The 13,230-nt window shown below is 38.1% G+C and overlaps 2 protein-coding genes across 9 annotated transcripts in view; both read right to left on the reverse strand.

The window, feature by feature from the left end:
- Positions 1-3,447: 3,447 nt before the first annotated feature.
- On the reverse strand, positions 3,448-4,242 carry SCP2D1 (SCP2 sterol binding domain containing 1). Its single transcript, XM_039326132.1, has one exon. It carries the CDS (start codon positions 4,163-4,165, stop codon positions 3,707-3,709), a length of 459 nt encoding a protein of 152 aa, XP_039182066.1. The 5' UTR covers positions 4,166-4,242; the 3' UTR covers positions 3,448-3,706.
- A 5,033-nt stretch (positions 4,243-9,275) lies between these two features.
- DTD1 (D-aminoacyl-tRNA deacylase 1) overlaps positions 9,276-13,230 on the reverse strand; it is a 28,869-nt gene continuing 24,914 nt past the window's right edge. For 6 of the 8 annotated variants that reach the window (XR_005554582.1, XR_005554578.1, XR_005554583.1 and 3 more), the window contains one exon: positions 9,276-10,576. The gene's annotated coding sequence lies outside the window, so the exon portion shown is untranslated. The remainder of the gene's footprint in view (positions 10,577-13,230) is intronic. The other 2 variants (XR_005554577.1, XR_005554580.1) reach the window with 1 other exon arrangement.

Raw genomic sequence — 13,230 nt, forward strand, 5'->3', positions numbered from 1 at the left:
TCATCTTATCATCTAGTGTTTATTAAAATGACAGCACAATTATCAAATCATGCATAAAATACACAAGAATAATTTCTAGTGGGAAAACTGGGAGTCTTCAACTTTGCAAAGGAAATTCACTCTCCCCCCTGGCTTCTCTTACAGATAATTTCAATTTAATATTAAATTTACCTGCACTTCATTTAGTGTTTTTTTGAACTTCTGCATTTTCAAAATTAAATGTGGAAACACACTTTACTCTCTTACAAGTTTTAGAGCACATTATTGCTTGGGAGCTCATAGTTTAAATAAGAGGAAGCATTCTGATCTGAAGGTGGGTCATTCTGCTCCTTCTCTGGAGTCAACAACAATTTGTAATGAAGTATCTATTCATCTCTAATATTAACAATACTTCAATTATTCTTGCAGAGGTACAATAGACAAATTCTACTGAAAGAAATTAAAATAAAAAAATTAAAATACTCAGGAGATTTTAATTCAGTGAGTTAATCCATATTATCCACACCAACAATACTTTGAGAATTTTAATCTACATGAATGTGTATGAAAAACTGAAAGAAAATCAGTAGTCTATTGAAGAATTAACTCCACATTTTATATTCTCAAGAAATAACTAGGGTGGAAACTGTGGGACAAATTAATGTCATGATACATGAAATGTTATTTCCCTTTATTCAGCATTTCCCTTTGTTTGTTATTATAATTCTTGTTTGTTTTTTTGCAAATTGTTCTCTGCCTGCCTTCTGGTTTTGATGTACCATATGTTCAAATTCTGTATTTAGAGAAACAAACCCATGGAGTGTTCTCATGAAAATATCAAATGCTGCGTGGAATTATAGACCCGAGAAAGCCTCAACCACTGCTATTTGCCTTTTTCATGAAATATTATTAGCTTTGAATTTCAGAAAGAAATAAAAGCCAAGGACACCATCTGGTGCTTTTTAAAAGTGACAAAATAGGAAAATAATAATAGAGCCTTTGTGCAAAACACTGGTTTGCATTGGTTTAAGCTCAGGAATTTGGAGCAGTTACTATGACCTTGTTGTGAAAGCACATTCACAACCTTTGTAGCTGAACATTTATGTTGATAGTGACTGATTCATTGGAAGCTAATTGTTTCATAAGGTACTGTGGAATTCCTAGCATTACCAGATACATGAAATATCTTCTTTGGTAGTACTTTCTTGTTTATCTATTTATTATTTGTTTGATTTATATCTACCTTTCTTCTAGAAACCCAAGAGCCTTCTCCGTTGTGATATTCTTGTTCAAAACTCTACTTGCTTACTATTTTTGTAAGCTGTGTTTCATGCATCTATTCACTTTTCACCAGTCTGTACAATTTAGTCTTTTGTTGTCATTATTATTCTATTTTTTAATTTCATGAATTCATGTAGTTTCATGTCATTTAATCTGTTATATACCCCAACTTGGGGAATATTTCATTAACTGTTGGTAATTACAGTGGTAATTGGGATTGGAATTTCCATCATTACATGATGCTTCGGTAGATTACATGACCACATCACTTAATGACAACAATCCTGGCGGTGCCATTGTGGTTAAGAGGGAATTGTGGGTTAAATGATATTGGGGCAGCTGTCTTGTACTAGATCCTGCTTTGTGGGGACTCATAAGGCTTTCTTTTTTTCCACTCTCCTTTTTAACATATGAATGTAGGTGATGCCAGAGGTTAACATCAGCATAGCCAAGGTATCATTACTATGTTGATGATACCCAACAGTAGATCTTGCTATCCCTGGCCACCCAGATGAAGCTGTTCTTTTCTAGTGTCTGGAGGCTGTGGGGATCTGAATGGGGAAGAACAGGCTTTGGTTCAACTCTTCTTGGATTGAGTGTCTACTTGATTTGGTCCATGGGTTCTGGAAATGGAGATTCTACCATTGACCAGTCTGAGCAGAGCTGCACTCTCCAGTTCAGATTCAGTGCACAAGTTGGGGATCCTCCTGGATTCACAGATTCTGCTGGAAGAGCAGCTATGGCTAGGGGGAATGGCAGAGAAGCACTTGTCACAATCACTCATGCCTTAGTCACCTCCCAATTCAATTATTGCAACATGCTCTACTTGGAAATACCCTTGTAGATCATCTGGAAGATTTAATTGGTCTAGAACACAGTACTATGGATAGTTATGGACATTCCTCATCATGCCTTTTTATGTCAATTCTACCCCTTTAGCAGAACTGGCTCCCAATAATACTGCTATAACTCAAAATACTGGCAATCACCTATAAAGCTCTACATGGAATAAGACTGGATTATTTGTGGGGCCACCTGCTTCCAAGGGTATCGGGTTATCTCTCACTCAACGAAGAATACTCCAGGTTGTCTCACTGAAACAATTACATTTAATCACTGAAACAATTACACTTTGTAAGATCTCAGAGGCATGCCTTCTTGGTGGTGGCCCTTTTTTTAATGATCTGCTCCAACAATATACAGTAGACCCCAAATCCTGTGGACCTTTAGAAAGGGAGTCAAGATTGGTCCTGTTCTCAAACTTTTCAGGTTAAATTGAGTGGAATTTCAACTGGATAGATGTCAATTTACTGTTAGAATCAGTTTTAATGCATTGTATTGTTTTTGTTTATTTATATCTCACCTTTATTACTTTTAAAAATAAATCAAGGTGGTGAAAAAATCCAAAATACCTTCCTTCTCCTATTATCCCCACAATAATAACCCTGTGAGATGAGTTGGGATGAGTTTTCCTTAAATTTATTTTATGTTGCATTTGCTATAGATGCTTTTTTTTTCTTGTACACCACCCAGAGTCATACAGTTTGAGTTGACAGCCATATAAATATTATAAATAAAATAATAAATAAGATGATTGATGTATATGTAAAGGCATGAAGTAATAATATATTAACCAGTCAGTCTGGTGATGCTTTCAAGACCCAACTTAATGAACAGATATTAGGTGCTACGAAAAATTGAAAAGCCCATTTTGTCTGACCTGCTCAGGATTTGTTTTGAATTGATATTCAGAGACATCTTTAGATATATAAACAAAAAAAGCCAAATTCCATAAAATGCTTAGAAACCTGGGATGCCTTTTTTGTACAGTGTTCTATTCTTTTATATATACCCATTTGATGTGAACAAAAATAACTTGGCTACAGACTTTTCTCCATTATGAGGCCAGAATAGTAAGGTCAGTTTCTCATATATTCATAATGTCTTAATTTCCCACTATTTATTATATTGAGATTACAAAAAAAAAGAACTCAGACTGAGGATTTTCTCATTATAATTTCTTCATAATTTTTCTGTTACAAGAGGCATAAAACTGTACTCATTCTTTCTCTGTGTGTATGAAAGATACACACACACACACACACACACACACACACTCACACACACACACATCTACATTCACAGAGAAAGAAAGTAAATGATGGGGATTTTCTCCAGCACATCATGGCTGTTCATGACTCTGACCTGCACCTTCCTTGCTGCTGAAACAATGGCGTGTCTGCAAAGGTGAATTTGTGAGGGGAAAAAAATGAGTAATCTATTACTATTTGTCAGTCTAAAGCATTCAAATAGCTTTAAAGGAAATATAAACTTGAACAGATATGCTTTCCATTAAAATACTCCACATTTTAATCTTGTCCTCCTCTATAAGCAACATCTTGACTAAAGAGAAAACGAGAACTGTAATTGCCAGGAAGGAAGGAGTTCAGATCTTTGCATACTCTTTGAGAATCATCTCCAGTTTCTGACCAAGTAGAATATTGCCCTTCACCTTCACTTTTCCAGTCAGAAAAGCCTTCTGGGGCTTTATCTTGCCCAAAGCAAGCTCCATGAAATCATGTTCAGAGAGAATAAAAACTGTGTTGGCAGGCTCGTGAGATGCTCCGGGATAGAGCTGACCGGAACCAGACTTCAAATCCAGGGTCCACTGGGCCACAATCTTTCCTCCATTCATGATGTCCCACTGAAAGACAGCATTCACCTTTTTCACAAGTTGACCTCCAACACCTTTGATGCGGCGCCCAATTTCCTCAAAAATAAAATCGCTCTGAAGCCCAGGGCCTTTTGCTGAAGCATTTCTAGGTGCTATCAGAGGTTCATACGAATCTGAAACAGCAGTTTGTTGACTTGCGTTGATTTCCATTTGAATTATTTCTCTCCACATCTTCTCTTACAAATGTTTGGAGAATGAGCAATTGTTATCTCACTTTGTATATAAGAGCTAGGGTGTTACCATACCTCTTTTCACAAACAGTATTTACATTTCAGTAATAAAATGAAGTAGAAATCATTGTTGGGTGGACACATTGTGCAATCAGATATGGCAGCCAGTCAGCATTAAGGTTTAGTTGGTTTGTATGCTGTAATCTCATTGGTGGATATACTTTATTGTGACAGGCAAGATTTCTTACAGTTAAAAAGGCATGGGTGTGTATGTGTGTGTGTACACAATGTGTATATAGACTGTGTGCCTACAATTGGGTTTTTTAATGAAGAAATTTTTGTCATACATTTTGTCTACATTATAAAATTTGACCTTTCTTGAAGAATTTCAATTATATGAAGCCTGCAGTTTGCCAAATAGTATTTATGTAGATACAAAAAATGTATAGCTCTTTAACATTAAGGAATGGATTCAAGTTATGCGCTCCTTATTGGTTTTTAAAAATATCTTCATATTTTAAGAATGATAAAATGGAACAATGGTCTAAATTTAGTAATATGATTAAGGTTTGAAGTGATTTCATATTGATATTTAATTTATTGATCAATTAAATAAATATAAATAAATATAAATCCAGATGGTTTTGAGAGGCAAACAGAAATAAAAATGGGAAAGACAAAAGCCAGTCAACAAAAGAAATGTTAAACTCAGAGAAAAACCCTCACATTTTTCTAACAATCACATTTTCAAAGAGTCAAAAAGCCTGACAAAAGAGCCAGATCCTAAGGCAGCGGTTCTCAACCTGTAGGTTGGGACCAAACAACGCAGTCCACCATTTCTTTCCCCTTTTCCTTAGCTGTGCTACTCCCTTTTATTCTATTGGCTTTTGAAAGCCAATAGAATAGAATCTCTTGAATAGAGTCTAATTCTATTGGCTTTCAAAAGCCAATAGGAATTGTCCAGGCTGTCTCTGCCCTGCTGAGCCCGCCAAAAGTCCCATTCTGCAAACGGTGCTGCAAGTTGTCTGCAGCGAAGGCGAGTTGTCTGGAAGTTTCCACCCCTCCCTGCTGAGCAAGTACTAAAAAAGTAAGTAAAAGAGGGCCAGGGGTGGGAGGTGGGAGGCTGGCGGGCGCAGGGAGGGTTGCTGGCATGCGTGGGGCCGGCAGGTGCCTTACCTCCCTTGGGCTGGGCCAGCTGGTGGCCCAGCTGGTGGTCGGCCTGCGCCATCGCTGCCCCTCGCCAGCTATGCCTCGGCCGGCGCAGGGGGCGGCACCACGCATGTGCGGCACTCCTGGCAGGGAAAGTCCCCGACTTACGACCGGTTGGGTAGTCCTCGACTTATGATCGGTTGGGTAGTCCTCAACTTATGACCAGTTGGGGGTCGCGGCATTAAAAAGGTTGAGAACCACTGTCCTAAGGGCTCATTGAAAGGAGGGTGGAGATTCTAGGGGATATTATCCAAGAAGGCAGACACTACAGAGGAGACCTGCTTCCTGGATCTATCAGATGACATGTATAGGACCCAGAACATGCCAATTCTGAGCACATAGGATGAGCAGAAACCATGGGGGCAGATGATCCCTCAAATAATCAGCATGCATGGCTTTACAGGTTATAATTAACACTTTGAATTGTACCCCAAGCTTATTGGTAACCAATGCAGCTTGTAGAATTTATTATATGGACATACTAAGCCTTGCCCATTACTGTGCATATCTGAATCAGCTGCAGTTTTTGAGTGATCTTCAAGGCAGCCCCATTTAGAATATATTGCAATGGTCCACAAATGAAGTGACCAAGCATGAATGATTGCAGACATCCAGTGCAGAAACAGTTCAACTTGTGCACAACACAAATCTGTGCGAATGCCTTCCTGGCTACATTTTCCTCTTTTCTCTTTGAGGGACACCTTAATGCCTGCGACAATCCTCAGAAAGCATACCAATCTCAAATGAGGAAATGCGATATTGTCTATAACTGTAGGTAGAAAATCCCGACAATGATTCTCCCACCATGTAAAGCCCCCCACTCTTGCTTAAAGTTAAACCTGATTCTGTTTCTTCCCCATTCACATGCCAATAGCCTCCAAGTGCTGAGATATGATCTATTAACATCACTTGGAATGCCAGGAGTTGGGATATACAGATGGGTACCATTAGTGTACTGACACCTGACCTTGAAGCCAATAGATAACATCATCCAGGAGCCTCATATGAATGTGAAGCAAGATGAGAGAGCATCAAACTTGTGGCACCCTCCAGATGTAAAGAGTAAAAACAGAAGACTATGACAGTTTTGCAAAATACATTACCAACAAGAGGTGCAACATACCTTAAATCCACAAGAGGCAGAAAATACATAGAAGCGGATCAGATAACTCCCCAATTCACTGGACCATAAGATAAAGGAAGTAAGGACAACAGGGCTTACAAGAATCTGTTATTTTAGAATCTGGTTTACCATCAGTTCAAGGTTTTTGGCTTGATCTCTCTGGTCTTGTCAACACTAGCAGGAATTGGCCATTTAGAAAGGAGCAAAACCACCACAGAATAATGCCTCTTACTCCCAATCCCTGTAAGCCAGGGGTATCAAACTGCCGGCCCGCAAGCCGGACGCATCATCCGGAAGCCGCACCCACCCCATTGCCAGCAATGGCAAAACCATTCCGATACGTTGCGCAACATCACGCGACATCGCGAGTTTAACATGTCTGCTATAACAGTCCAGAAAGATATCATAGATTGCTGAAGATCAAAGAGGGCCAGTAGGGTCCTTCAGATGTTGTGGAATCACAACTTCCTCAAATCCTAATTACGATGACTAGTATTGAAGAAAAATAAAGCATTTTACTTCAATAGTATCTGGCCCAGGGACATTTCAAACTGGATCAGGATTCAAAATTATCTGAGTTCTAATTTTCCACTTAAGACTTTAGAATTTGCTGTTATCTCCAAATAGTAGGCTTAAAGTTGCTGAATACAACGCAAACAAAATGCCTGGAAATCAAGAGTGTTTAAGATTTATCTCAAAAACAGCTTGCTTAGGAGTATGGTTCTCAGAAAATACTTTCCCAGTTCAGCCATTTATTTATTTAATTTAATTTTCACATTTCTGAACTGCCCATCTCTCTCAAGATTTGTTATCAGTCAGTGCTGTATATGAAGACCTTACAAATAAAATTCAGTGTTTTTTGCGTAAAACTCGCAAGCTATATTAATAGGGAAGCAAGGAGTCAACACGGAGTATATGGGAAAGGGAGTAAACTTTTGAAACAAAATACCAATTTAAGAAGTGATGTACTACAGCTGCAGAAAAAAGACCACACCTGGAGTGGATAGATCTGGTTATTTCTGTGTTTCACCACTATGTCTCTTTCATAAGCCTAAAATTTCCATGCATGGAAAGATTTGCATAGAATATATATTTAAATAATATTTTAAACGTAATTTATCAGCAGAGGTATATTTTGAAATATGTTCCTTATCTTGAAATACAAGTTGTTAAGTGCATCTTGAAGCAAAAGATTTTGAGGCAAAAGTTATTTGCAAAAGATTCAGCTTAGTTTGGGTTACATCTGAATTCACAATGGCAGGATTTTGGACATTCTCCTAGTCCAGCGGTTCTCAACCTATGGGTCGCGACCCCATTTGGGGTCGAACGACCATTTTACGGGGGTCGCCAAACAATGTGATCCGCCATTTTTCCCCCTCAGGGGGTGGCGCTGCGCATGCGCATGCGCGGCGCGTCCGTGTGACTGGGGGTCGCCGTATAAAAAGGTTGAGAACCGCTATCCTAGTCTGTACCTCTTTCAAAGAATTGAATGCATACATAAGAGCAAAAGATTTGAAAATAGCAACTTCATATCTTCAATAGCAAGGGGCTAATTTTGTGAACTCTGGGTCATTCCAAACATAATTTAACAGACAATAGTTATCTTCCAAATCTTCAGCAGTTTTACTAATTCTGGACCTGACAAGAACATCTATATTACACACATATGTTTATATGTACACATTTAAAAATAATATTCAGGCTATGAAGTATTAAGAGATACTTTAAATTAATATAAAATTCAAGTTTTCATACTGTTCTTTATTCAAATGTATAATTGAGGGGTCCCCAACTCCCGGGCCACAGACCGGTACCAGTCCGTAGCCCATTAGGAACCGGGCCACACAGCTGGAGGTAAGCAGTAGGAAAGTGAGTGAAACCAAAACCATTCCCTCCCAGTTCGTGGAAAAATTGTCTTCCACGAAACCGTCTCTGGTGCTAAAAAGGTTGGGGACTACTGGTGTAGCTAACTAGTATGAAAGTTCAAGGAATATTTATATTGCAATATGTATGATTTACATATATTAAGTCAAACAATACCCTGCCATCATATGATCAATATGATTAAACAGTGACACTGTCAGATTACAGTGGTATCTTAAACAATTGTTATTTCCTAGGATACAGATAACCATGAATCACAGTATAAAATAGTATAAAATGAAAAGATACATCATTTGAAATGATAGCAAATTCTGTACCTGACAAAGACTATAGTAAGAAAATAAATTTGCTAGCCCTGATTTATAAAAATATGGTATTTCCAACTTTTCAATATATCAGGGTAGTTGCTATAGATGTGTTGTCTCTACTGTTTCCCTCAGAGGCAAGGGTGTAAGATCTGACTGCCTTTATTAGCTCTGCAAAAATGTCACCATATTAAGAGAAGTATCACTGACTCTCAAGGCCACCATATTTATGTTGTAATCTAAAAGCCCTTTCCCAAGAGAAACAGTACCATGTAGAAAAATGGCAGTTGAAGCTCTCCTTTGCTCCAACTCTGCTCCTACTGGAGCTTTTGTTCCTATATGACTGGACAAAAAGTACAGGACTGGGAAGGCCTGGTATTTGAATGGCATATTTTCCCATGCTGCCGCTCTGGTCACCAGCAGCCAGTGAACACAAGAGATGGAAAATACCTAAGGAAAGTAAGAACTGCCTTAGAGATATTTAAAAGAAAAGAAGGATTTCATTAAACTTTCCTAATAAGACAATTTTGATATCCTAACACTAAAACACATTGAAATGTCTTTTTAAAAAAACAGGCTTACCAAATAAAAAAATTGTTCAGGTGCTGTACTTTATTAATAAAGTTCTTCCCTTTGAAAAAATTTAACAGACATATATAAACACACACAGTTCACAAATTAAATAATTGATAAATTAATCTAACTTGAATTCAGTTTTTTTCCACAGATTGTACAGCCAGCGACACACTCAACACACAAACAATGCATTTTATACTTTGTTCTAAAAAGATATATTAGATGGACAAAAAAATAGAAGCATGCTCCTACAAAAAAAAAAAGAGAAAAATTATTTTAATGAAAGGATTGTAAGATTCATTATATTTATGCTGCTACGGCATATGTAACAAATTTTCTTCCTCAGTAATGGAGGCCTCCACTGATGAGATGAGGGCTAATGCAGCAGCACTGTTCCTTCAGGTAGAGCCAAGGAAGCACAACAGTCTTGTGCACAGAGAAGGAGCTACTGCTGTGACTATCCCTCACTTCAGTGTTTGGAAGGTAGAAGATGCAGGAGACTCTCTCCTACACAATATGGGCCTTCTCATATCGTCTGGCAGTGTGGAAAGGAAGCACAGAAAAATGTCAGAAAGAGCTGTGTACAGATCCACAAACAGGACTGATTTCTAAAACAATAACTATGGTAGAATTGTCCCACTACACTAGCAATATTTAGAGTATGAAAAACATCGACACATTTCAGCTGGAAAAAGATTCTGTCAGGATTTAACCCATCCTTTACTGAGGGACATTTCATTTCAAGTATTGAGTTGAACTTTAAGAGACATTCTAAGCAGCATACAGCTCAAAATACAAACGATGGACTATCTTCTGTCCTCTTCATCAGCTTGGAAAATACAAAACAGCCTGGGGATTCCTCTGGGGAGTCAGATTGTTTGGGAGGGGGGGGCATGCAAGATGGAGAATACCTGCACTTCTATTCTGCTTCTCTAGCTTCTGATAGATTGATCATGCCCACTGGAAGAGCAGAGGGGGGAACATGATGAGAGCATTTATGCCAAGAACCATATCCACTGGTAAAATAATGTGGGTATTTCACATTTATATGAAACCTAACTATATGGTAGGGACAGTTACATAGTTTCTGCAATGAAAATACAGCAAATAAGAAATGACCCAAATAGAAACTTGTTTTAAAACCTATTAACAGTGGCCGTTGATAACATTCCTTTGGTTGTTTGTAATACAGCATGATGAAGATCCTTACTTCTGATTCAAATTCTCCTTCTGGGTCAAATAATTTTTCATCTAGAAATTTAGCATCCTCACCTCATGAGCACAGAAGGTCACCAGTAGTGTTTTATGAGCTTTCCTGTTAAAAAGAAAGGGAAGAAAGAAAACAAATCATAATGTGATGCAGGAAAAAAAAAACCCTTCCATTCTCCAGATACATGTTAAGTTGCCACTGGCTTTAACTCTCAATTTAATCATAAAAAGGAAACAATTTGATTCTGACTAGCATTTTAAACATCTGTTCAAATTTTCAAAATAATCTTCCTATATGTCATCATGAGTTAATTTGCCTGGCATTTCTCAAAATAAATACCTGCGACAGTTTTTCTGGAAAATCCTTCCACTCAATAGCTACAAGTACATTTCTTAAACACTGTCCTGAACATCATGCAAGTGATTCACTGGATTTGTGTAGTTAATGCTGCCCAGGAAATTTCTGTGGCTACACTCCCATTACTCAGGGATGTAATTTCCAAATATGATGCTACAATATGGGTATACAGTATCTAAGTTAGATGGATGATGCTACTGCCAATTTTAGCGGTGAAAGAGATAAGGAAATAATTGTATAGTTTTCTTATGCCCCAATGGCATGAAATTGTGGATCTTTTCAACATGGAGACTTCATTTTTCAAAGTATATTCTAGCCCAGAGCAAATGCCCATGTTTTGGGAACTATGTCTGTTGGAGAGCAACCCACCTAGTCAGAGGAGGGCTCAAGCAGGGAATTAGTTTGGACTTGTTACATAAACACAAGAGGGCAAAGTCTAACCTCCCTGAATGTCTTTGAGCCTTATCTAGTCTTTCCCACCAAAAGCTGGAATAAGCATAGAATAATAAAGTAACTAGTTTGAACTCTACACATGAGGTCTGGTTGTTCGTGCCTGACAATGAACTATCCATTCTTTTATCCATGGAATTAACTATATACAAATGAAGCTCCTACATACAGTATATCTTTCTAATTAGGTATTAGCCCACAGGTAGTCTTCAGTTAACAATAGTTAATTTCTATAACTAGCTGATGCACTCAGAAAGTGTGATGTCATCTGACATCGTTTAATGACAGCAATCCTGGCTCCCACTGTTAAGCAAGTCCCAGGTGGACTGCAAGCAGGACAGCAGACCGATAAGGCATACTGCAACACATGGGTCAAGCATAGCAGGTCCAAGGCAGCGGGGCTGTGTGGGAAGCCTGGAAGCGCAGGTTGAGTGAGGCTGGGCCAGAGGGTGACTGCTGCCAGGTGAGAGGATGCAAGTGACTTACCAGAGTAACTTGTGAGCCTCCCTGCCAACATCCCCATTGATTTTGCTTGATGAAAGTCAGCAGGGAGAGTCAACAAATGGTTTTCTGACTGCAGGATGCTGTAACCATGTAATTGCGACCCGGTTGCCAAATGCCCAGATTACAATCATGTGATTGCAGGTGCTGGGTCAGCCAGAATTCTGAGGACTGGTAGTTAACTGCCACTCACCAGCACCATAGTAACTTAGTAACTCAATCAGTTGTTGAATGAGTGGTTGTTAAATGAGGACTAAGTACAGTTCATCATTTTATTCACTACCAATATCCCTCATACTGTAATATACAATAGAAGAAGATGCTGCATAACATAGAAAAAACTCAACCCCCCTTGACTGAGTTGTTGATGTTGTCTTTAAAAGGATGATACAAGACAATGGAATGTTAAGAACAATATACTTGTTCTTGTGATATTGTCTGCCACATATTTATTGCTGTGTTTAATCTAGATTGTTTATTTTTTGTTTTGTTTTTATGTTGTGAGTTGCCCAGTTGATTGAAATTGGGCAGTGTTTAAGTTGAAATAATACAGGAAAAGTATGTCCGATTTAAAAAACAACAACAAATCAAGGTAATCTGCAAAGGGACATGATGTTTTCCGATAATGCAAAGACAAGACAAAAAAATATAGTATTTACATTCAGACATGATCAAAACACGCATTTTGTCAAGAATGGAAAGAGAGCAGGGAGGATAAAAATGGGAGGGGGAGGGGAATAAAAGCTTTAGGGACTTATAAGCATTGAGGCAGACAACAAAAGAGGACAAAGAAGACAGATCGACCTTGATGCCTGAATAGCAGCCACTGAACTTTATAATGAGTAAATGATTTGTATTGTAAAAGTAATCCAGGGTATAGGAATAATGGCACTAAAAGAAAATCAAGAACATTCAGCATGGATTTGAAAGCAAAGGAAAGCAATAAGTTTGGCAAAAAAAATTAGCAGGAAGTCTAATCTTCCTAAGATTACACATGTGTATTAAGCTTCCTAAGATTCTAGTATTACTGTTCTTAAAACTAGACTTCCTAAGATTCCTACTTTTTTGAACCACGTGCCTTCCTGACAAAGATCATAGAATTGTAGAGCTGGAATGGCCCATGGGGTTATGTAGTTTAACCCACAATGTATGGAAAACCATTTAACCCATCCACGAGAAAGAGAGGGTACTATCTAAAATATTCTTTAAAATCTCCAGAGATAGTGCCTACACAATCTTTATAGATAGACTATTCCGTTATTGTACAGATCTCTCAGAATTTTTTTCCTTATCTTGAAATGAAATCTAGGCAGTTGCAACTTATACTCTTTATTTCTAGTCCTACTCCATACGGCAATAGAAAAATAGTTCATGTCCTCTTCCCTGTGGTTTCTACATGTACCTGTATATGGCTTATGTGCCTATATATGGCTTACTGAATATCCCAAATT

Source organism: Crotalus tigris, unplaced genomic scaffold (genome assembly GCF_016545835.1).
Source record: "Crotalus tigris isolate CLP2741 ecotype Arizona unplaced genomic scaffold, ASM1654583v1 scf7180000024339.11422700, whole genome shotgun sequence".
In the NCBI taxonomy this organism is placed as follows: domain Eukaryota; kingdom Metazoa; phylum Chordata; class Lepidosauria; order Squamata; family Viperidae; genus Crotalus; species Crotalus tigris.